At 42.5% G+C, this 21,727-nt stretch overlaps 1 protein-coding gene across 1 annotated transcript in view; it reads left to right on the plus strand.

The window, feature by feature from the left end:
• The first annotated feature begins 2,995 nt into the window (after positions 1 to 2,995).
• ADTRP (androgen dependent TFPI regulating protein) overlaps positions 2,996 to 21,727 on the plus strand; it is a 34,150-nt gene continuing 15,418 nt past the window's right edge. Inside the window, exons 1-3 of the mRNA XM_051611239.1 lie at positions 2,996 to 3,161; positions 10,394 to 10,528; positions 11,831 to 11,932. Coding sequence (XP_051467199.1) covers positions 3,009 to 3,161; positions 10,394 to 10,528; positions 11,831 to 11,932 — 390 coding nt within the window. The 5' untranslated portion in view covers positions 2,996 to 3,008. The remainder of the gene's footprint in view (positions 3,162 to 10,393; positions 10,529 to 11,830; positions 11,933 to 21,727) is intronic.

The following is a 21,727-nucleotide window of genomic DNA, read 5'->3' on the forward strand; positions in this document are numbered from 1 at the left end:
AGGAGACCTTAAAGCGGCCTTCCAGTATCTGAAGAGGCTACAGGAAAGCTGGGGAGGGACTTTTTACCAGGGTGTGTAGTGATAGGACAAGGGGTAATGGTTTTAAGCTGGAAGAGGGTAGATTTAGGTTAGATATTAGGTTGAAATTCTTTAGTGTGAGGGTGGTGAGACACTGGAACAAGTTGCCCAGGGAGGCTGTGGATTCCCTCTCCATGAACATCTTCAAGGCCAGGTTGGATGGGGCTTGGAGCAACCTGGTCTAGTGGAAGGTGTCCCTGCCCGTGCAGGGGGGTTGGAACTAGATGGTCTTTATGGTTTGTTCCAACCCAAACCATTCTGTGATTGTATGACTGCTGGAAAGCCTGGAAATCCCGTGCCCACCAGAGGATATACACAATGACATTACAGACAGACATGTTGGTCTAAAATATTACCGGTTCACACTGTTTGCTGTCACCTCTGTACCTGAACCATGCTGATACTATGCGTGAGTCAGGCTCGTTTTTGGTGCCTGACTCACTCTCTCAGAAGTGGGCATGAGTGGGGGACATTTTGTGTATATAAGGTGATTTACAGCTCCAATTACTTGTTACTATTCTTCAGCTAATATACTAAGTGGGAGCTCCCAGTTTGCTTCAGCACAGTCAGCTGTTGCTGCTGAAATCAGATGAGCCCCTGAAGCAGAGGAGGAGCATTGGCAGAGGGCATGAATGCGGCTCAGTTGCAGGGCAGCAGCAGTTTCCATCTGGGGTGTGGTGCCAAGCAGGTGGAAACTGGGATTTCCCTAAACCATCCCGCAAGATCTGCAGCAGCACATCTGCCAGTGGCCCTGTCTGCTCCTTCCTTCCCTCCTCCCCTCCACTTCCTGCAAAAAATTTTGGGCTGAATTTCCTATTTCCTGAACCTTCATTCCATACCCATGGAGAGAAGGCACAAGATACCCCCTTTTCAGTGTATTTGCTCACTGCACCACACTGACAGTGAAATAAAAAAAGACTCCATGAAGTGTGGGGTGTTAGGCTTCACATCCTATCTGTGAGGTTTCTACATCTGAACTTCATCCCATATCTAGGCTGAAGGATACATATCTTGCTTCTTGTACATGGGAAAACAAAGCAGATGGTCTCAGTCTGTAGGACAGGTGTCCACATCAGAAAACTGTCACCGTATTTGACACCTTCCCAGCCGTACTGGCCAAAATCCTCCAGAAAAGAAAAATTCTACCTTGCCATTTTGCATACATTTACATTCATTTGCATGTATTTTGGGCACCCACTGAGGAGAAGCACATGCCTTCCCGTTTTAAAAGTTGCACTAAGGCAAAACCTCAGAAAGGCTGGTGTGAGGATAACCTGTTAAGTGCTGACTGCCTGGTGCCTTTGGTATGTAAATCACTAATGAAAAAGGCCCTTCCATGCCATGGTCCTATTCTGCTCCTGCCTTTTGTAACAGGGATGAGCCTTAACAAGGAGGAGCAGAAGAAGCAGTTCAAGACAGTGCTGCCCCTTTCCAAAAAGTCTAAAGGCAACTAAAAACCCTTTTCTCTTAGACTTCCTAGGAAAAGACGGGTGACATTGCCTTAGTCCAAAAAACATAGTCCCTTTTTTATTTTGTGTTTTCTCCTCCAACCTCAACCAACCACAAAAGGATCTACATTTTTATTTTTCCTAAGTGAGGCAGAAATATTTCATTGGGAATATGATGGCTGGAATGCCTGAGAAATCTGGACTTGGGTAATCTGAATTAGGGGAGAAGTCAATGAAACACAGGAGGATATTGCAGTGCCTGTGTGGAAGGGCTGTTTCTCAACATGCGTGCACGTTGCTGTCTGAGTTCGTAGGAAAACATCCCACATGGAGCCTTATGTCCGGTATCAGGGGGAAAAAAAAATGCAAGAGGAAAACCAAACCAAACCAAAACACAGTAGATTGCTCAATGCTGCCTGTAGGCCAGTTAGAAGGTGGGGGGAGGGAAATAAAAAAGAGATCTCTTAATGCAGCCCCGTTTGGCTGAAGCCCAGCTCTGCCTACAGGGTCAGGCTCTGCAAGGGGCCAGCAGAGCATCCCCTCTGCCCATGCTCCGTGGGGCAGGGCTGGGGAGTATCCGTTCTTCTCTTCTGTACCCAGCCCCAACCGCGTGGTAATGTCGTGCCAGGGAAGAGGGGCTGTCTGAAGGTGAATGGCAGCAAGTGAGGAGGCAGATAGGCAAAACACCCTGCTCAGTGCTTAGGGTTTGTCACCCAAGATCTTTGCCCCGTGTTCCCAGCTCCACCAGAGCTTCCAGGCAATGAGCAGTTTGGCTGACCTGCCTCACACATCTCTCAGCTGCACGGAGCAGTGTAAAGGCAGCAGAGCCTTTTTCCAGCAAAAAATGTCAACGCTGGCAGTGATTTTCAACCCCAAGGACCTTTGCCTACGAATCCTCTCAGCTTCCTTGCCACCTCCATAGCCTATCAACAAATCAACTCCGGTTCTCTTTCACAGGCTCTTATGTTTCCCACTTCTTCCTTTGACACAAGGTAAAAACAGGTGCTGAGGCTTCCCAAGCTGAGCTGGAGACACAGTTGCACCCAGGCCACGAGAGAGGAAAATGCCACTTGTTTTCACTTGCTACCCAAAGTGTGACAGCCCGTTACACAAAATCAGCAGCAAAGCTTCCCCCACTTTTGCAAAAAAAAAACCACCCAACAACACAACAACCCAAAAAACTTATGTAACTCCACAACTAATCTTCACTAATCTTGAGCAAGGCATTTAAATCTGGAGAATAAGCCTATTCTTCTCAACCCCCCACTCCACCCCAGCCTATCTGTACAGTGAAAAGGGAAACAAACAGAAGCAAAGTTCACAGCTTTGTGAATATTCCTTTCGAGAAGAGCAAAGTGGCAATGTGTCCCGAGTCTGCTCTGAAGTAAAACCTTCTGCCCTGCCATTTCCCTTGCACAGTGACTGAGGACCTTAAGAGAAAAGCTGCTTTTGGACTGATTATCACTTGCTCTTAGCTAAAGCATGGAAATCTCTACTCTCACAATGTACCATTGCCTTGCTTTTGTCTGGTATTTTTTTGTTGTTTATTCCATCACACTCCTAAGAACAGAAGATCGGCCATCTGAAGTGTTCCTTTACGGTGGGCAGTGGAAATATTTGACAGTCCTCAATCTGGTAAGCAAATCATGTTGTACAGTGATACCAATATGTCTATTTGTTTGTCTACCATCTGTGCCTCAAGACATATGCAGCTGGTATATTTGCTGCTGTTAAACTGCTTCCTTTAACAGTTTATTCCCCAAAGGAAACTAAGGAGGGATTCATGCTTTTGCTGTGAAATGCATTTGCAGGTTTTATGCAGAAAGAACATTGGCTGGCAAGCTGCTTTTCTTTCAGAAGGTACTCTGAAGCTAGCTGCGTCTTCATAAGAGACAAGTTATCAGTGAAGAGAGGGACAGAAATGTAGGGTATGTCAGGCAGGACACACGCAAGTTGGATGCATGTTATCTAACCCTTAATACAATACATGTTATAATGCTGCTTGGACTTTTTCTTCAATTTTTAAATAGGCTTTGATGTCCTGTAAATTACACAGAAGATAAAACAAAGCACAGCACGGTACTAATTTAGTCATCCAGAGTACATGCTTAGTTTGAAAATCAGTTGAGAGCATGAGGTAAAGAAATTCCAGCCTGCAGAGGGAGGTGCTTGTGATGTTATTACATGTGATTTTAAAGTGCTATCAACTGCTTGCTGCATTTCCTAAAAGTGCAGGGGAAAACATAGACTGTAATGTATCTGATTCTCCTAACATGCCAGCGTTTCACAAGATAGGAAACAAAATGAAAGCACGTGAGATACCCTGGGAAAGAAGACTTGTTCACAGTCCAAGTGGTTCATCAGTGACTCCTGGCAGCGGTGACAGCAGGGCGGAGAGACTGGGTTTGTGGTGTGGAGACAGTTCTTACAAGGGACATGCTTCACGGACACTTGCAAATTTGAAGGATGACTACAGGGACCTCCGTAGCCTTTTAACCATTCTGTGTGATCAATAGAGTCAAATATTAGAGTTTGAGGTCTGGCCTGGGGTATGTTTGTCCTTACTTTTCTTCAGAAGGACACAGCCTACTGTGCAGTTCAATGGAAGCCTAAATGCCCCCCAGCTCCAAGGGGGATCTTTGGAGACCCCTGGAGCATCTGGAAAATTTGGGTCCATTCCAACCTGAACCATACCGTGATTTTGTGAAATATTTGCCACCAAGAGGCAGTAAATTCTGAGTGAGGTGGATGTAACAGCCTGAGCTTCAGAGAGCCACAGTGCCCTTCTCAGTGGCCAAACTGGCTGTGGATGGATGAGGTCACACACCTCATTGCAGTCAGGATGTCATATGATGGTTTGTTGCTATGTTATCTTTGTATCAGTGCACCTGGGCTTTTTGTGTTGTTTTTAAAAACTATTTTTTTCTGAGATGCCAGCGATTTTGGTCAGGATTCAACAGCTTCAAGGATATTAAGTTTGTCCTGCTGAAACATATGCCAGTAGACTAAAACACCATTAGCCAAGTCCTAAGCAAGCTGCCTCTCATGTGCCCAGCTCCTCTCCTTTGTTTTTCTGGGTAAAGCTGGCCCCATTAAAATATCTGCCATACTCTCAGGCAGAACAGCATCTCCACCCTCATCCTCTAGCACTGTTATGAGGACATCTGTCACCCAATATATGACACTGCTCTAAAGCATGAGGTCAAGAGGAGAAAACAATTAACTCACCTCCAGTATTTTGGGATGCAGAAACACTCACTGAAACCAACATAGCTTCCCTTAGTGACCAGCAGTGGATGATCAAAGGCTGCAAAATGCAAGAGAATGTATAAATATAAAGTGAACTTTCCATGGCTCTACCCTCACAACGTCATATTGTCTTATTCAGCCAGAAAGTAAGTCCAGTCCAAGGTAGCTAATATGCATTCAAACCCTTTCCTTCCTCTACCTAAAGAAGAAATACCTGTTTATACTTCTGGGACCTTTCCTTTTCTGCACTGATCAGTGCCACCATGCAAGTGTGCCTTGTGTAAAAGAATGGCTTGCTTTGTTGGTGTGGCTTCCTGGCAGCTGAACTGGATGCCTCTTTACCTCCATGTTACAATTTAATGGTCCATCCATCTTCACTTTTTCTTTGCCACTCCGAGAGCTCTACAGATTTTCCCCTTGGTTATTCTTTTTTGTAAGCTGGAAGTCCAAGCCCCTTTTTCATCTCTCTTCACAAAGGGTTGCTTCTTTCATTAAAACATCCTTGTTGCCCTTTGAAGTAGTTTTTCCAGTTTCAGGAAGGGGTAAGAAGTAGGGCAAGCTGCAGTGGTCGAGCTGAGAGCTCAGCATGGATTCATACTGTGACCTGAAGGTGTTTCCTTGTCTGTTGTTTATATCTTCTTAACAATGCTTAACTCTCTATATGTCTTTTTTGATTACTGGTGAGGAGCAAGGAGCCAGCAGTTTGAGAAAGCAATCTGTAAGTCCAGCATTTCTTTCCTGGGTGGTGATAGTTAATTTAGAACCTACTGTTGAAAAATATATAATTGAAGTAGCTTTTTTCCTGAAATGCATTACATGGCATTTACCAACACTGATTTTTGCCTGTTATTTGATCTCTCAGGCACTCAGTACCCTCAGATTCTTTGGCAATTTTGCAGTCAGGCTTTGCTGTGACAGAAAAAAAAAAAAAAAGGAAAAAAAAAAAGGATTTGCAAAGCTTTACCTCCTCAGTCTTTGCTCCCTTCCCCAGCTCATGTACAGATCTGCTGAACAGCTCAGGCCTCATTAAATCTCCGTGACTAGAGGCCCTTGCTCCACTTCTCCAGTCCTTTGTCTCCCATCTTTTAACTGCTTATTGATCCGATTTCAATGCTGAAGCAGAGCTGTCAGCCAACAGGGACATGGTTTGGGCTGAAGATGTTGCCTATCTCTCACACAGAAAATGTGGCAATGGCTGCTAGTCCTTCTACAGAAATGTGGTTTTTCTTTCAAGAAAGTGTTACCAAAAATTGGAAAGTCTCCTTAGGAGAGAAATGCTGTCATACTCCCCTTCTCCCATTGAGCTAGACAGCGCTTGAGGGTATCTCTGGGGAGCAAAAATTTCCTGAGCTGCTGTATGTGAAAGGGGGTGAGAAGACAATATGGCCTGGAGGGACCATGGAGCTCCCCCTGGGGTTTTAAAGGACCTAGAAGAGTCACCCCATGGTGTAATATTAAACCACTCCCTGATGGCTGCTGAGGGACATCATGGAACAAGAGGAGGCTGTCAAACAGAGGGACATCCATCAAGTGCACACCAGACGTCATTTTTCTGTGCTTTTGGAAGTGTTGCCAAGAAATGCTCTGGGATGCTGGGAGATACGGTCCTGGGATAAAAATGTGACTGCTGGGCTGTGCTGGTTCAGCAGAGCTCCCACACTGGGCAGGGCTGGGCTGTGCCTTGGAGGCTTCCCCGGAGCCCGGCACTCAGTGCCCTCGTCCAGCTCTTCCGCCTGTCTCCTGCCAGACTGTGATCACCTGGCTTCTGGCACCAGCTGGCTAAATCGCTTGGAAAATTTCCCTAAAAAATTCCTCTTAGCTCTTTGGAATTGCATTTAAAAATTTCCTTCTGCAGAAAGCTGCCATGGCCGGCTCGCTCTGATTTGAAATGGAAATACCGGGAAACACAACCTTTTTCAGGGATATGCATCTTGAATCCTAGCTCTGCTGGAGGGATGCTGGAAGAATTTCTTCTAGATATGACCCTCTTTTAGCACTTCATTCAATTCCTCACTAGTCATGCAGCTCTCCCAAGAGAGCTATAGCTCTGACGTTAGTTCAGATTCATTTATCTAGTTAATGATCACAGCAATCAGGATTCAGAAAGGAAATATTTTTGTGGAGGGGGGGGGGGGAAGATAAGTGGGTTTTGTATCAAAGGAGTTCATTGACCGATTATCGAACAAGCAGAAATGAGAGATAAAAATGGTTTTGCATTCATTTGTCTGTGACACAAAACAGTACAAGCTGAATCATTCATTGCTTGAAATATCTGAGCTCATAAAAACCTGCTCACTGCTGTAAATCTATTAGTAAATCATTGCATAACGATCACACTACACCTTTAAAAAACTATTAATTGCATTCCTGCCCCATTTTTTTCCTTACGCCTTTGTCTCTCATAATTGAAATATTTTCAGTTCTCCTGAAAGCTGTGTTTATTTATTTCAAAATAGACCCAGTGTTTAGTATACATATTTTCCACATCACTGTCATGTGAATGGATGTGTGTCTACATTAAATGTTGACTGTTATGTCTAATAGCCTACTCAGAACATTGGATTTATCCCCACCTTAAGGGCAGAGCTCGGAGCCTGATTTATTTGTACTAGCTGGAGATTTCAATATATACATATGGCTCGATTTTATATGTGAAAGTAAATAATGTCAGGTTAGTTAAACAGAAACACCCCTTTGATCACTGCAGCAGATAAAAATTAAGGTTTGTCTTGGTCACTGTAACTCTCAGTTTGGAAAATCGATCTGGCCAAATTAAGTATTTCTACAGCACATGGAGTGCCATGGAGCTCTGCAGGGGTGAGAGAGGAAAGCAGCATCTCTCCAACAGGGATAATCATATCCATATTCTCCTCTTTGGGTTAATCGTCAGCTTTCTGAATGCTTCCAGTCTTCCTTCTGTACGTGTGGGAATACTTCAGGGGATCCTTTTTATTTACAGCCAGTGAATTTATATTCCATGAGCGGTTACAATGGATTTGTGAGTGCCAGCACTGCTGTTTGGGAAAGTAACAGGACATCTGGAATAATTTGATGTTTTCATGTAAAGTTTTTGGTTGTTGGTTGTTTTTTTTGGTTGGTTGGTTGGGGTTTGGTGGGATTTTGTTTGTTTGTTTGTTTTGTTTGTTTTTTTAACGTCAACATTTTCCCATTAGTGAAAGGCTGCGGGATTTGGATGCACTTTTCTTACAGGAATAAGCCTGGAAAAGCGTGTGTTTGGAGCTCAAACTTGAGTGTACCAGTGCTGCACTCCAGCAAACTGGGCATTACTAGGGATAGTTCTAGTTAGGTTCAGTTTTCTGGCTTGAAAATTGCTTGTGTATTCTTCCATTGCTCCTGAAACTACATGGTGATCACAAAGCGACTGAAACCCCTTTATACCCACATTGATGGATAAGGGTAGAGCAGTGCAAAAACAAGCTCCCGAGATGGAGTTCAGACTTCAGTTGTTGTCCTTCTCCATGCTCAACCAGAGAAATGGGTCAGGTTACACATTCAGATAAGCATTTTCCATATGGAAGATAACATTTTCCTCCCCTGTGTATGACAGAATATTTACCAGACTGAGAATGTGGCTGTTTTGGGACTGTTTCTCTTCAGAAATGTTTGTTTTAGTAAATTCTGAAGGTGGGGGGTGGGGGGGAGGGTGGGAGGGAAGAAGAAGCCTATCCCATGATTAATGTAAGGCTGACCATGAACAAGATAATAATAACCCCATCCTCTGGGAACCAGGCCTCTCCCTAATTGCTTTATTGGCAATTAGTCACCATGTGTCACCAGACTGTCACCACCCTCATGTCAATTTTTCATGTTTTTTACAGAAAGTTACTTCGGACTCTAGAGGGTGTAACAAGAGCTTCTTTTTATTACTAGGCTTTTCTTAGCTCTTCAAGGACTTGGTTTTGGTGTCCTGGTAAGGCCAAGGACCAGGGCAGACATTTGATTGAGCATGTGCTTGGATCCAAGACCTTTCTGAACCAGATCCATGACTTAGAGGGCTGAATCCGTACTGGTTGAAATTGTGCCTGCAGTTACAGAGGCTAATTGTGATAATGGGGAGGGAGAGAGAGGAAACCACATTTAAGACAGCTGGTTTGGATGCCTAAGAATTGAACAAAGCCATATGTGTGTTCTGATGAAGCTGTTTGGTTTTTTATGTAAAAATGTGGCTGTTCACCCCACACTCTTGAGAGGAAACATGGGCATTGGCAGCTGAACAGGACGGTGCATGACCTCCAATACTTTGCCCTAGGCAACTCTGGGACTTGCAAACTAGAGCTTGCAGAAACCCTTGTTTGAAGATGAGCATGGTGAAATCACAATCCCCTCCTTCCCTCAGATATTTTAATAACAGAGAAATTTCTGATGGAAAAGCACTGCACTAATTCTGTCCCCTCCTAAGCATCACCCTTCTCAGCTCCTTCAGAAACTGGTGAAGTCATCAGCCAGAGCTTCAGACACTTTGCTCTAAATAAATATCTGACTCAGAGCAAGATCATGGCAAAAGAGGTCTCACCCTGAAAGCTGTAATGCAGCCTCCTTCCATTTCAGCGTGGTCAGCTGGTCCAGCCTTTGCAGTAAGGCTGCATTTCCCATATTGCATCACACTGGGACAGCCTTAGGAAGAAGAAGCCACCCAGTTGGCAGAGTTGAACCAGACTCACTGCTGAATGCAAGGTGGCAGGCATATTTTTCTGTTAGGCTTTGTCTTCGTGTGCCTGACAAATCTGGTCCAGAATGATCTTCTGTGTCAAGTTAAGAAAGAAAACAAGGTGATCAGAAAAGCAATATTGGCTTAAATAACAATATTCTGAGAATTTCATACACAATTTGCTGAATTTTGTTTTGTCACCACGCACTTAATTCTTTACCAAATTCTCCTGGTACCCTCCTCAACCAAACTCACACTCATTACCTGTAAATTATTTAAAGAAAGAACAAAAACAACCAACCAGACAAAACAAAATAACCCCCCAACTCCAAAACTCATTAGCTATAAATGGTTAAACTGACTCAGTTTTAGTTACTGATGTCTGAGTCTTGGTTTCTAAGCACTTGAAACCCTTTCCTGAATCCCTCTGAGTTCAGAAAAAGAGGTTCTGTTTTTTATAACTTCTGCACCTAATTCTCCTGTTAGAGCATTCTGAGCTCCTTGACACTGAGACCAACTGCACCGTTAGTCCCTGGAAAGCAGGCCCTGTGCTGGCTAAATGGTGGGAGAAGCTTCCTAGCAGTTCCTTTACGGGAAGCATTTCCTGGCGGCATATTTTGTTCTCTCCTGCTCAAATACGTTTAATGTAACAATTAATATAGGGAGTGTGAAGGAGCTGGCTTTCAACACGTCCTTCCACCCCTCCCATCTGAATCACATCACACATCTCTGTTTAGTCTATTAAACGAGATACTGTTGAAGTTATCTGCTGAACAACTTTATTTAATCAGTTTCAGTTAGTAAAAAAGATTTAGCCAACAGCTATTTCCCTCACGCGGGCTTGCAGCTCATGAACAAAACAGCTCCCTGAAGAGCAAGAACAGAGTTCATTGAAGAACGTGCTAATTAAAGCTGGATGAGTTTCCCTCATTAGGTGTAATTACTTTAGGTTTTGCAGGCTGTCTTCTATGGGGTGTCCTTCCTGGCTGATGTGTTGAGACTAATTAAGAAGCTGCGATGTGCTAAGAGCGTCATTTCCAGCAGAGACCTTCTTTTCAGTGTCCTGGCTTTCCCATTGTCCACAGTAAGTAACCTCTGTGCATGAAAATAATGTTTGCATAAATGATTGGGGGTGTATGACACAGCAGCCTCTTCCACAAACTTTAGGGTTGCTGTCCCTGAGCAAACACAGAGTGACCCTAAAGGGTGAATGAGGTTTAACCCCTCCATTAATCCCACAGTCCAAACAGCTGTGGATTTATTGACTTAGGGCATTTCTCTAAAGGGCAGACTGGGCAAGGAGAACATGAGAGGGTACCTACGGGGCAGCAAAATCTCACATCCCCTTCTCTGACTCCAGCATGGTTTCAAATAAGCTCTGGAGAGAGATTCACAGCACAATAATTATAGTCATAGCCTACATCAGATTCACCAGGGATCATCTACTCCCTCACAGGCAATGATGTTTATCAAAGTGCTGCTTATCTGGTGCTGTGGGTAGGACAGGAACCTCTGGGTTACTCCTACGTGTAGGTACTGCTCTGTGTGATTGAAGCCTGCAGCAATCTCTGAATCTTTAAAGGCTGAGAAGCGCTGCTTAAATCTGGTCAACAAGCAGGTCAGCCAGCTGGCTCACTAAAAAAGCCCTGCCAGTGATGGAGATGGAGAGACTGGCTAATGTATCTTCCCTGCACAGCAGTATTCATTCGCCATGCCCGCAGGACTAAGGGACAGGGTAGTTTCATTCTTCCAGCATCTCACCTCCTGATATCCAACCCCAGGCACAAAGTGTGCTCAAATACAAAAAAGTGCAAACCAGCTTCCAGGTATCAGTAACTGATACCAGGATTCATTTCCTCCAGGTCAGTTTTCCCACTATAAATCCTCCTCTCCTGGGAAAAAAAAATGGTAGCCCACAGTGCAGCTTGCACCTGCAGTTTGGGAAGCAGACTTATGAATCCTGAAGATAAGGGTAAGTTTTAGGTGCACTGTCTTACCAAGGTCTGTTTTTACTTTGTGACCGAGCAGAACAAATGCTGTGGTTTGACAGCCAGTCCCTCGAGGAGAACTTCTGGACCATCAAAAGGTCCCATCTGAAAAAAAAAAAAAGAAAAAGAAAGTTTAAAGCTAATCTAATATTCCACAGAAAATGTCACTGGTGGCAGTTCATAAAGGAGATTTTTCTCACAGTATCAAAACAGCACACTGCCCCTCAGAGTAAATGCCTTTCTTTATGTTGAGAGATACGTGAGTTTATCTGGCAATATAGCTGTTTTTTTTTGTCAGAGATGTTTTGCTGTCTCAGAAATGAAAGCAGTAACCAAATCCCATCAATTATGCTTGTCTTTCATTTTGAAATGTCTTTCGTTTTGTATTTTGGTTCCAGTTTGTGTGTATATCCTTTTGGACACTGTATACCTACAACCGAGAGCTGGTTTACCCCAAAAGCATTGATGCAGTCATCCCGCTGTGGTTAAATCATGCTATGGTGAGTAAGAAACATCCCTGCCTCTCACAGAGAAGAGAGATTGTGCAATGTGTGTCCCACTGTTGCAGTGTGTCCCTTCCAGAAGAGTTCCACGACTCCTTCTTTCTCACCTCCTCCTTCCTACTTACCTGAATCTGAAGTTGAGCTGTACACAGCACACAGATGCGTGTGCTTGAAGTCACCTCAAGAAGCTTTTAGCACACGAGGAATGTCAGTGAATCAGTGCTTGTCAAACCTCTGAAGTCAATGAAATTATATGTAGTCATAGGGGAAAAAAACCTTCTTCTCAGTTATGGTAGCTCCAAAAAATATAATTGCTTCTGCAAACAGAAGTCTGTGAAAAACAAAATGGCTGGGAGTACAACGAAGCATTTCTTAATTTTTAGAAAAGGTGAAAGAACCAAAGAACATCTGACTGCTCAACAGCTAATAAGCTAATGTGTGCACAGCTTTGAATAGCTGAATTGCAATGATTATTTACAGATTTTCTATATATACTTTCCAGATTTCTCCTTCATTTGCTCTGGCTGTTTTTATGATGTGTTGAACAATCACATATTTCTCATCAGTCAAGTGTGAGGAGGCTGACAGGAACATGGAAACTGTGGGTGGATTGTAAGGTCAGGGAGGCCTCATGGGGCTACTGGGAAGGGGGAGAGAAGGGAGAGGCTCAGCACTAGGCTGAATCAGAGAAGCCAGAAAGTATGAAATAATCACACAGAAGACTTGTTTCTCCCCAGACTTCCTTTCTTAAGTGCAACGCTTTACAACTCACTGCTGCAGTTCCTGATGTGTGTTGAAGGTAAATGCAGAAGGTTTTGGGGTTTCTGGCTGAGGACACTCACTGAAAAGTTTTGAGCAGGCACTTGATTTAGATGGGCCTATTCAGAGATGTGTGCCTGGAATCCAACCACCCATAGGCATGTCCATATTACTGATACCCTAGTGATAAACTGCAGGCATCCTGCACTTTTAACCTTATCACCTGCTCTCTGCCCACCAATCCATCTCCACCGGGGCTCTTCCATGGTTGTCCAAAACTCCACAAGGATGCAAACAGGCAATTTCTCAAAATCGCTGTTCACCAAAAAGGAAGATTCCTTGTGTCCTCAGCATCATGCTGGTTTCAAGACCAGCATTCAGTATGGGTGACTGGTGGAAGTTTAAACTCTTCATGGTAGTGGAGGTGCTGGGGAAGGGGAGGGCACAGGGTGGAGCTGCGAGGAGATGGGCTTTGCTGCTTGTTTTAATTCCAGTGCACAGCTGAGAATTTGCCCTTCCCATTTCCACATTTGTTTATGACATGAGAAGGCTGAGAGGTGCTAGAATGGACATTTTTATTTCATGTGCAATAACTCTTTTCAGAAATCCCTCAAGCATATTTGTTGTAACTTCTTTCTTACTGTACCTACATTTCATAACAGAGTCATTCTGACAACAACAAAAAGCTTTTCCACTTCAGAAATGTCAAAAAAAGGGGTTAAAAAAAAGGAGAACAATTCTTCCTCAAAATTATTTTGAAGAGAGAGAAACTTCACATAAAACAAAACTCTATCATAGCCTAGTATTTTATTTCTAAAGTTCTTCATACACTGCAGACATCTCACATTTGACAGTTACTGGGTGGAAATTTTTCCTTCCAGTCACAATCAAGCATAAAAACATCTGCCAACAGAGCAGACTGATCCCTGCTATTCAAAATCCCCATGTTTTGGGACACCTTCCAACAGGTGCCTTCAGGCTTAGCAGAGACATTTCCTTCTTCCAACCCAAAATATCTGTTGGGAACACTGGGAAGATCTAGGGAGCTCCTTACACTTTAAGGGACAATCTCCAAGTTCTGATTGCCAAGCAGACTCTTTTCTTTGGGTTCATTTCCTTGCACATTGCTACACTTGATGGCTCTGAAACTACAGACATTTCATGGCAGACTGAGGCAGCATCTAGCTGACTTTGGTGGAAAAAGACATCAGTGTATCAGTAGTAGACGTCAGTGCCATATCTTTTGCAGTGGGAGTATTTTTTTTTTTTTTAAATCTCAGTCTATTTTAACATTGTAAATAGGGAAAACATATGTTGTTATGCAACTGAAGAGTGAACCTAAAAAAAAAAAATCATGCAAAACCACTTCAGGAATACCAAGCTCCTTGAATTTGCAGTGATGCTGCAGCACTTTCCTTGCAAAAATGAACTAGCCATTTATTTCTCTCACATTTACTGCTCTCAGAGTGGGAGTGTGTTGTTGCCCACCTGGTAGCCAAGAGTCATACAGAGAGCATTACATTTTAGGCATGTTTTTTGCTCTCTGAGAAGACACATTCTCTGTTTTGCAGAAAGGATGGCTAATGCAGAAAGGAATCTTGCTAACGTTTGAAGTAAGCCAGACACCCCAGACTACTTGGGTTTCTCTCTTTGCCTTTCTATTGAGTTTAACCCAAGGGCTGTGCCTCAGTTTCCACTTCTGTTTGTCTGGGATAATTGTATTTTACCATTTTATACAAAACTTATGAAAAAACCCAACCCTACCTATGTCTCCAGCACAATTATGTTATTTGCACAAGATTTTCGAAGTGGAAGATGGCTGAGACAAAAGATACACTGGTCCATTTATCAAGTGAAATTGTTTATTTCTTTCCCAGTCATCTCTTTTCAAGCAACATCTGGATACTCTCCAGAAGGCAACTAACTGCTGGAGACAGCTTGGATTAAATTATATGCATGTATAATTCAACTTAATGGCAGTATAGGGGCACACTCCATTTTGAAGGGGCTGACAGAACTGAATGCTAAACAACGAGGGGCAATGGTGGGTCAGAAGAGATAGATTAAAATGTTTTTGAGCTAAAATGAAAGGAAAGATACACAGAAACATTGGCCAGATGTGTCCACAAAATTTGTAATGGTATAGTTATGTGGGTTTTCTTTGTAAAGGAGGTTTATATTTTCAGTCCAGTTCTTCTAAAACACAAATTTTCTTGTAAAGAAACCATAATTTTCTTTCTTTTCAGGTTGCAGCTAAGTTTAATTTAGCCATCTCTTCTCTTAATTTATTCTGTAGCCATTTACCCTCTTGCCTTGACAAAAATCAGCATTTTAGTGCCCTAGGCACTTTACTGACACATAGTTATGAACAGTGTATGTTCTGAAGATCTCATAAACTAAATAACTAAGAATATAGAAGTGGTAAATTGAAGCACAGAGGAACAAATACTTGCCTGCCATACTTCCAGCAAAAATGACAACGGTCCCCAGATGGCCTGAGCCTCTCAAGCTCCTTCGTCCTTTGCCTTGATGAAGAGTAGCTAAGCAGTATCTGCATGCAAAAGGAAAATAGAGAGGAGCAGAAGAACAACCTGGACACATATGAGTAATTTCCCCCTGCTGAAGCAAGCCACTGATGCCCTGACAGTAAAAACACCTTGATAAAAACACAAGTTTCTTGTGTTACACCCTCCTAGCTAAACCATTACCTTCCCTATTGTGGACGCAACTACATCAAATGTTACTTTGGATCAGAATGATCTACTTTCCTTTGGAAAAGAGAAGAAGTTATATGAACTCTGACGTGAGGGCATCTGTGTGAAGAATTGTATCTCCCTCCAGCTATTTTAGGAAGCTGCTGCAACATTAACCAACCAAGGGGTTGGTGGGGCAGAACCTGCTTGTCCAGGCCACTCTAACTTGGCTCCTGCTCCAAGTGTTTACACAAAAAGCACCTCAGGTTCATCTCTGACCAGCTTAAATTCTTCTCCTTACAACTGGTATTTAAAGCTTAATAATTTTGCATATTTACACAAGAAAGAAACATTTCCATTTGTTTGCATTTCACAGTATCTCAATTTTAAGCTGTCTGGCAGCTATGGACATTCATAGTCTTCCAATTACATTCAGCTTTTGGCAAAGAAGAAGAATGTGTGTGTGAGGGATATGGCACATGAAATTAATCACCCCACACATTCAAGAGCAAAGACACTTAGCTTTTCCCAGCACTACATATATATATTTTTTGAAGTTTCCATTTTTGTTGACATAAGCCCATTTCCTCAGGGAGAAAGTATGTGTTTCATAGACAAATATTATGGCAGGGAATCCTCCCGGGCTGCTGCTACCCCAGCATGCACAGGTGCAGCCTCTGTAACCCACTCCACCAAGGCACAGCTGGAGACAAATATTCCACAAGGAAGGATGTTTCACTGCAGTCTCATCTCAGCTTCCAGCTGCAGTGCAACATCAATTTCTTAGATGACGTATCTAATCTCAGGGAGAAATGCAATTAAAATTCTGGCATTGACATGGAAACAAAACATTTGCTAGTAAGCAATAGGATATTCAGCCAGGACCTTATTTCCAAACATGCACGTCTGTAGGCAGGAAACGTTATCTCTGAAGGTCTTTTTTACCTTTGATCATAAAATTGGTCTGACGTTTTTCACAATAACACTCCCAAACTCCCTACACGTCTCAGGAAAAGATAATGTTGCTTTTCAGATGAGCATGAATGGACCTGGAAAGGGCAGAAACGGATAGCAGCTGACTGTTCAGAGAGGAGTGCTGCTGGAGTTAAATTGAGCAATAGCTTCCTGACTAATTTGTCACCATACCTGCACAGTAACAGGACTCCTGGTGCCTCCTGTTCGATCCATAAAATAAATCTTTGGTTCTCCGAAAATTCTCTGGTGGCTGAGAATAAAAAAGACAGGTAGCAACTCTGGGAAAGAACTATTTCTTTACCTAAACGTGGGAATGTACTAGTTAGAGAAATAAAATGAAAAATAATGTTTAAGCTCCTCCCACCCTGAAAAATACAGAGAGGTTAAGAAAGGAGGAAAAGTGTATAAGGACTGATTACAAGAGAAAATTTTGAAGGAGACATTTGAATTAAGGCAGTATCTTAGCAAAATAAATCAAAAGAGGGAATTTGTTCCAAAAACAAAGCCAAGAAAGGAGAGCACATACAGAGATTCAGAAAATTATGAGGAGTATAAAACTAAATAGAGGTTATGGTGACAGGAAGCCATTTAGTTTTATTATGCTCAGATAACACAGGCTGTAATTGTTTATGAAAGAATCCAGCCCAAGGAAATTTCCATAGAGAAGAGGACATTTCCCAACAAAGACCTGAATTTCTGAGTAAACACCTCTAGGGTCAACCAATGAGCACTGGCTCCATGGGCCTCATAAGACAGCACCAAGGTGGGTTTTCATGTTTTCTTTGCAGTAACATACCGACGGAGAAGATCCAAGCATGAGTATCAGCCCCGAGTGGCTGTCAGCACACAAGCTCCATGGGGAATGTGTCTGAAAGGAGAAACACGGGCAGTTTTTCAAAAGCACTTGATGGTGTCCAACTGTGCCCAGTGGAGTTTAGCTTGGCCAGTGGTAACTGTTTGTGAAAAATCCCCTGCTGAAGTCTCACACGTTAATGGAAAGCAGACACGGAGGGTATGTAAATGCAGAGGAATTAGAACCAGACAGCTATGGTCAACCGAGGCACCGTTTCCTTCACTCTGGAGTCAAACAGGGTCACGCCGAGTCAAACTGCGACACACGCGTTAGGCAGACGGGTGATCTCAGCAGCTCTGGGGAGATTATTCATGGGCTTAGAACTCAGCCTAGGCTGGAGCCTGCAGCTGAACACAAACTCTACCCAACCCTGTCTTCTCAGCCCCAGGAAACCTGCTCTTATTTGTGTTCTCAACAGCAAAATGAGTATATAACGTTGACTAAATACACAAATTACTCAAAATACGCAAAGTAAAAATTCCATATGGTCTCACCAAACAGTGGAAATAATATCCAGAGAGGATTATTTATCACAGTTTAAACTCATGAACCTGAAATGTATCCTGGAAAACATACAACGTAGGGTAGGAAACAAAAAATAAAGAACCAGGAGAATATTAAAATTTCATTCTTCTCCACAGGAGATTAGTTAACATGCCAATATTTCAGATTAAGTTCAGCATATGTTTAAGAAACTTTCTTCCCCTTGCATTCATCTGCCTGGCTACATGAGCAAAACAACAAAAATAATGTTGCAATTTTATAGCTAGCTCAGATTCACCCGAGTTTGTCAAGAAAAAAAAGGAAAGAAACCAAAACTGAGTAAAAAACCATAACAAGGGCCAAAAAAAGCCACAGAGAATTTTCAAAGCGAATGTTTCAAATCAGAATTCAGATCACAAGTGTGGCTAGTTAACAAAATTACTCTAATGATTCTGAAAGTCCCATAACTTTTATCTCTCCACTGTACAAATAAATTTTTTAAAGGTACTTACAATACCTTTGTCCTTACAAAATTTGCAAGCTGAAAGCTTTCCTCAACAAGCAGAGGTTACTAGACAAGTAAATATATTACTATTTCAAGGAACATAAAAATAAGTGCTAACAGAATTCCTGCCAAGAGAAGAAAAAAGCTCTCTGATTCTTTTTGCTTAACAGAGAGCCTGATCAGCACACACAGCTATTGTTTTATCCTGTTTTCTTTACGTTAGAGTGAAATAGGTTTCTTCTCCCTCTGTGATAATTATTTTTGACAGTTTCGCTGTTTATATGTGAAACTGAGAAACTGTTAATTGAAATAAAAAATGAGTCACTGTTTCCAGCAATTTTTGCCAGTGTTTTGATCTGTGTCAATCTGAGCTTAATTATTAAGTTTCTTTAAGGCAAGAGGCAAAACTGTAGATTTGAATTCGGCCCCCTACAAATTCTGCTCTCTTCAGACACACATTAGTTTAAGGACATAAAGAGCAGCTAAATAACATATATTTAATGACTGTGCACTAGAGACCTTGGTAAAAATAACTCGCCTGAGAAAATACATCTATTTTTTTGAGAAAGATATGAGAAGTCTTTAAGGCCTTTCAGCAAATATGATTAACCATGATCTATGGTCTATCACTATTGCTGCTGCCAAAGTCAACGTTTATCGGCTGTGAGAGAGAAATCATTTGGAAAGGCAACTGCGTGTTGTAGGCAAAGGGCAGGCTGTGCACCCTGTAGCCAACCAGGCGTTCCTCTGGTGTCTGCTGGATAAATACGCATCTGCTCTTGTAAACAAGCTGGGTTATTTGGTAGAAGCTTCACCATTATTTTACTATTAATGGACAAACTGGGCTTGGCAGAAATACCCAAAGTCACCAGCAGACTCTGGGTTAGCAGATGTGCAGAGGGAAGATTTTCCCCACTTCTTTATTTGGCCTGGGGTGTATGTGTACCTGAGAGGGAAGCAGAGGAGGAAGAAAAAAAAAAAATTAAAAAAGAAGTTTTATATCCACAAAAGAAAAAATGCTAAACAAATATGTTTTCATCCTGGAAGTACTTGAAGTAGCTGAGAGCTGTTGTAGAAGTTTGTCTCAAGAAGTCATTTGCATGGCAAGTTGAAGTGGCCCTGCAAAAAGTATGTCTAGTTAATGTATACACTGATCCTCTTCAACTAGGAATAAGCTAATAATCTGTTAATAAATAACACTGGATTATTAAATGGCCAAACATTTTTCAGAAGATCTAATTATTTCTACAGAAGACACAGAACACACTTTAAGTCAGGTGCCAGTGTCATCATTGCACTTGAGAAGAAAGCAACATTTTATGCCACAACAAATTAATTTCTTTCTTGTTTTCTTTTCTTCTTTTTCCAAATCAGGATATATCCAAGACCTCTAATAACCTGTTCACAAAACAAGAGGCAGACAGCCCCATTCCTGAACACTGTCACTGATCTTGGAGTTGGGAGCATTCTTCCAGGGAGTGAGAAGCTCGGCTTCAACTCCCTGTGAATCAGGCAGAGCAGATATTTAAACCTACCCCTTCCATTAAACTCTTGGTTATTTCTAAAAGCAGCCAAATTTTCATCCTTGCCAGTGACTTTCAAACTTCTTTTCATGTACATGCTCTTGAGTATTTTCTCTAACTCCTCTGTAAGAGGAAGAGCCTGCCAAAAAATGTCTAGTTAAGCAGATCAGCATTTTCTAAGCCAACAAAGAATAAAAAGGAGTGCTCCCAACCACTACCAATTTCCTACCCATCACCAGTGTGAATGCATGTGTTAGAGCAGTGGGTTTCCCCTCACCACCTCCAGCTTGTTGTGGACTGTGTCATGCTCTCCTCACGTTAAGGTGTGCTGCAGGGTGCCTCCAGCCATTATCCAGTCTGATGCTGCTCAATCCTGCCAGACAAATGAGAAACTGTAAATGCAAAGCTCTGCTTTTCTCTCCTCTTCCCATTTTCCTGTGGGATCCCTGTATTGTTAGGCAGCACAAAGATGTACAAACTGGGAAAGAGAAGTAGACTGAGTGGAGATGTTGGTGGTCCTAGTCATGATAGTTTGCTCCCGTCAGAAGAAGAGAACTCATCTTCCTTCTGTGCTCCTGGACACCTACATTTGCACCAGCTCTGTAGTCTGCACAGCTCTGGGTAGCTGGTTCAGTTCACTGAGTCAGAGAAAAAACAAGGCTGGTTCAGAGATGGCCAGAGGCTCCTTGGCAGAACCACACTCAGCTTCTTGCCTAACTTCTCGAAAGGGCTTGCCTGGCTGCCCTAGGTGCTCTCTTCCCTGCTTGCTCTTGCAACACATTTCCCAGTATAAAGCTAAGTCTCTCTTGAGGAAAACTGAGCCAATTGCCCTTGCTCCTTACCCATTATGGACACGGAGAACTTGCCCATCACAGTAATTGCTGTATTGACCTCTAAAGCCTTTGAAACATCTCTTTTTTTTTCCTTTTCTCTGTAGATGCAACAACACGTTCAGTAGTGATTTTCAGGGGCTGCCCAGTCCCCTGAGTAGGAGGACCATAAGGGTGGGAACAGTGAGTTTCCATTTGTGGACAATGAAATTGTAAAGGACTAGCTGTATCAGCTGAATGTTCAGAAGTCCTTGGGCCCTCATGGAATTAATCCCAGAGTACTGAAGGAGTAGATGTTATGGCAGGACCCCTCTCAATCACCTACCAAAGGTCTTGGAAGTCTGGTGAGGTCCCTGCTGACAGAAACCTAGCCAACATTATTCCAATTTACAATAAAGGCATGAGGGAAGACCCAAGAGCCTACAGACATGTGAGTCTAAGTACAGTTCCTGGAAAAATAATGGAGAAGATTATACTGGGTGTTATCAAAAGGCATTTAAAGAATAACTCGATCATCAGGCACAGTCAGCATGTGTTCACAAAGGGAAAAAGTCCTCTTTAACTAACTTGATATCCTTCTACAATAAGGTCACCTGAGTAGTGGATGAAGGAAAGGCAGCGGAAGTAATTTTTCTGGATTTTAGCAATTAAGATTTTTTTTATACTGTCCCTCACAGCACCCTTCTGGACAAGTTGTCCAACAGTGAGATCAGCAGGTACATGGTGTGCTGGCTGAAGAACTGTCTGAGTGGCAGAGCTCAAAGAGTTGCTGTGAATGGGGCTATAGCTATGAACCAGCTTATAGTTGTTAAAAGTGTTTAAATTCATTGACTAGCAAGAACATTTCATGTATCCCAAAGGAATATCCTGAAGCCCATTGGATGCCAGATGAAAACCAGGACCTATCTCCACTTTGCATAATGGACAAAACCACTGCAAAAACCTGATAGTGAGGATGAAGCACAAGTTTTCTACCATTGCTCTCTTCCGTGGGCATTTTGGTTTTATTCAGAGACAAACTATTGAACATCTATGGAAAATAAACATTTTTATCATTCTAAAAGCAGCTTAACACGTATATTTCTGACTAAAAGACATTGACAAGGTTTATATATGAAAACTGTGTGCACCAAGATATTTTCCTGGTTAAATTAACCCAGGAATTACTTGT

Source organism: Apus apus, chromosome 2 (assembly GCF_020740795.1).
Source record: "Apus apus isolate bApuApu2 chromosome 2, bApuApu2.pri.cur, whole genome shotgun sequence".
NCBI classification, from domain to species: Eukaryota; Metazoa; Chordata; class Aves; order Apodiformes; family Apodidae; genus Apus; species Apus apus.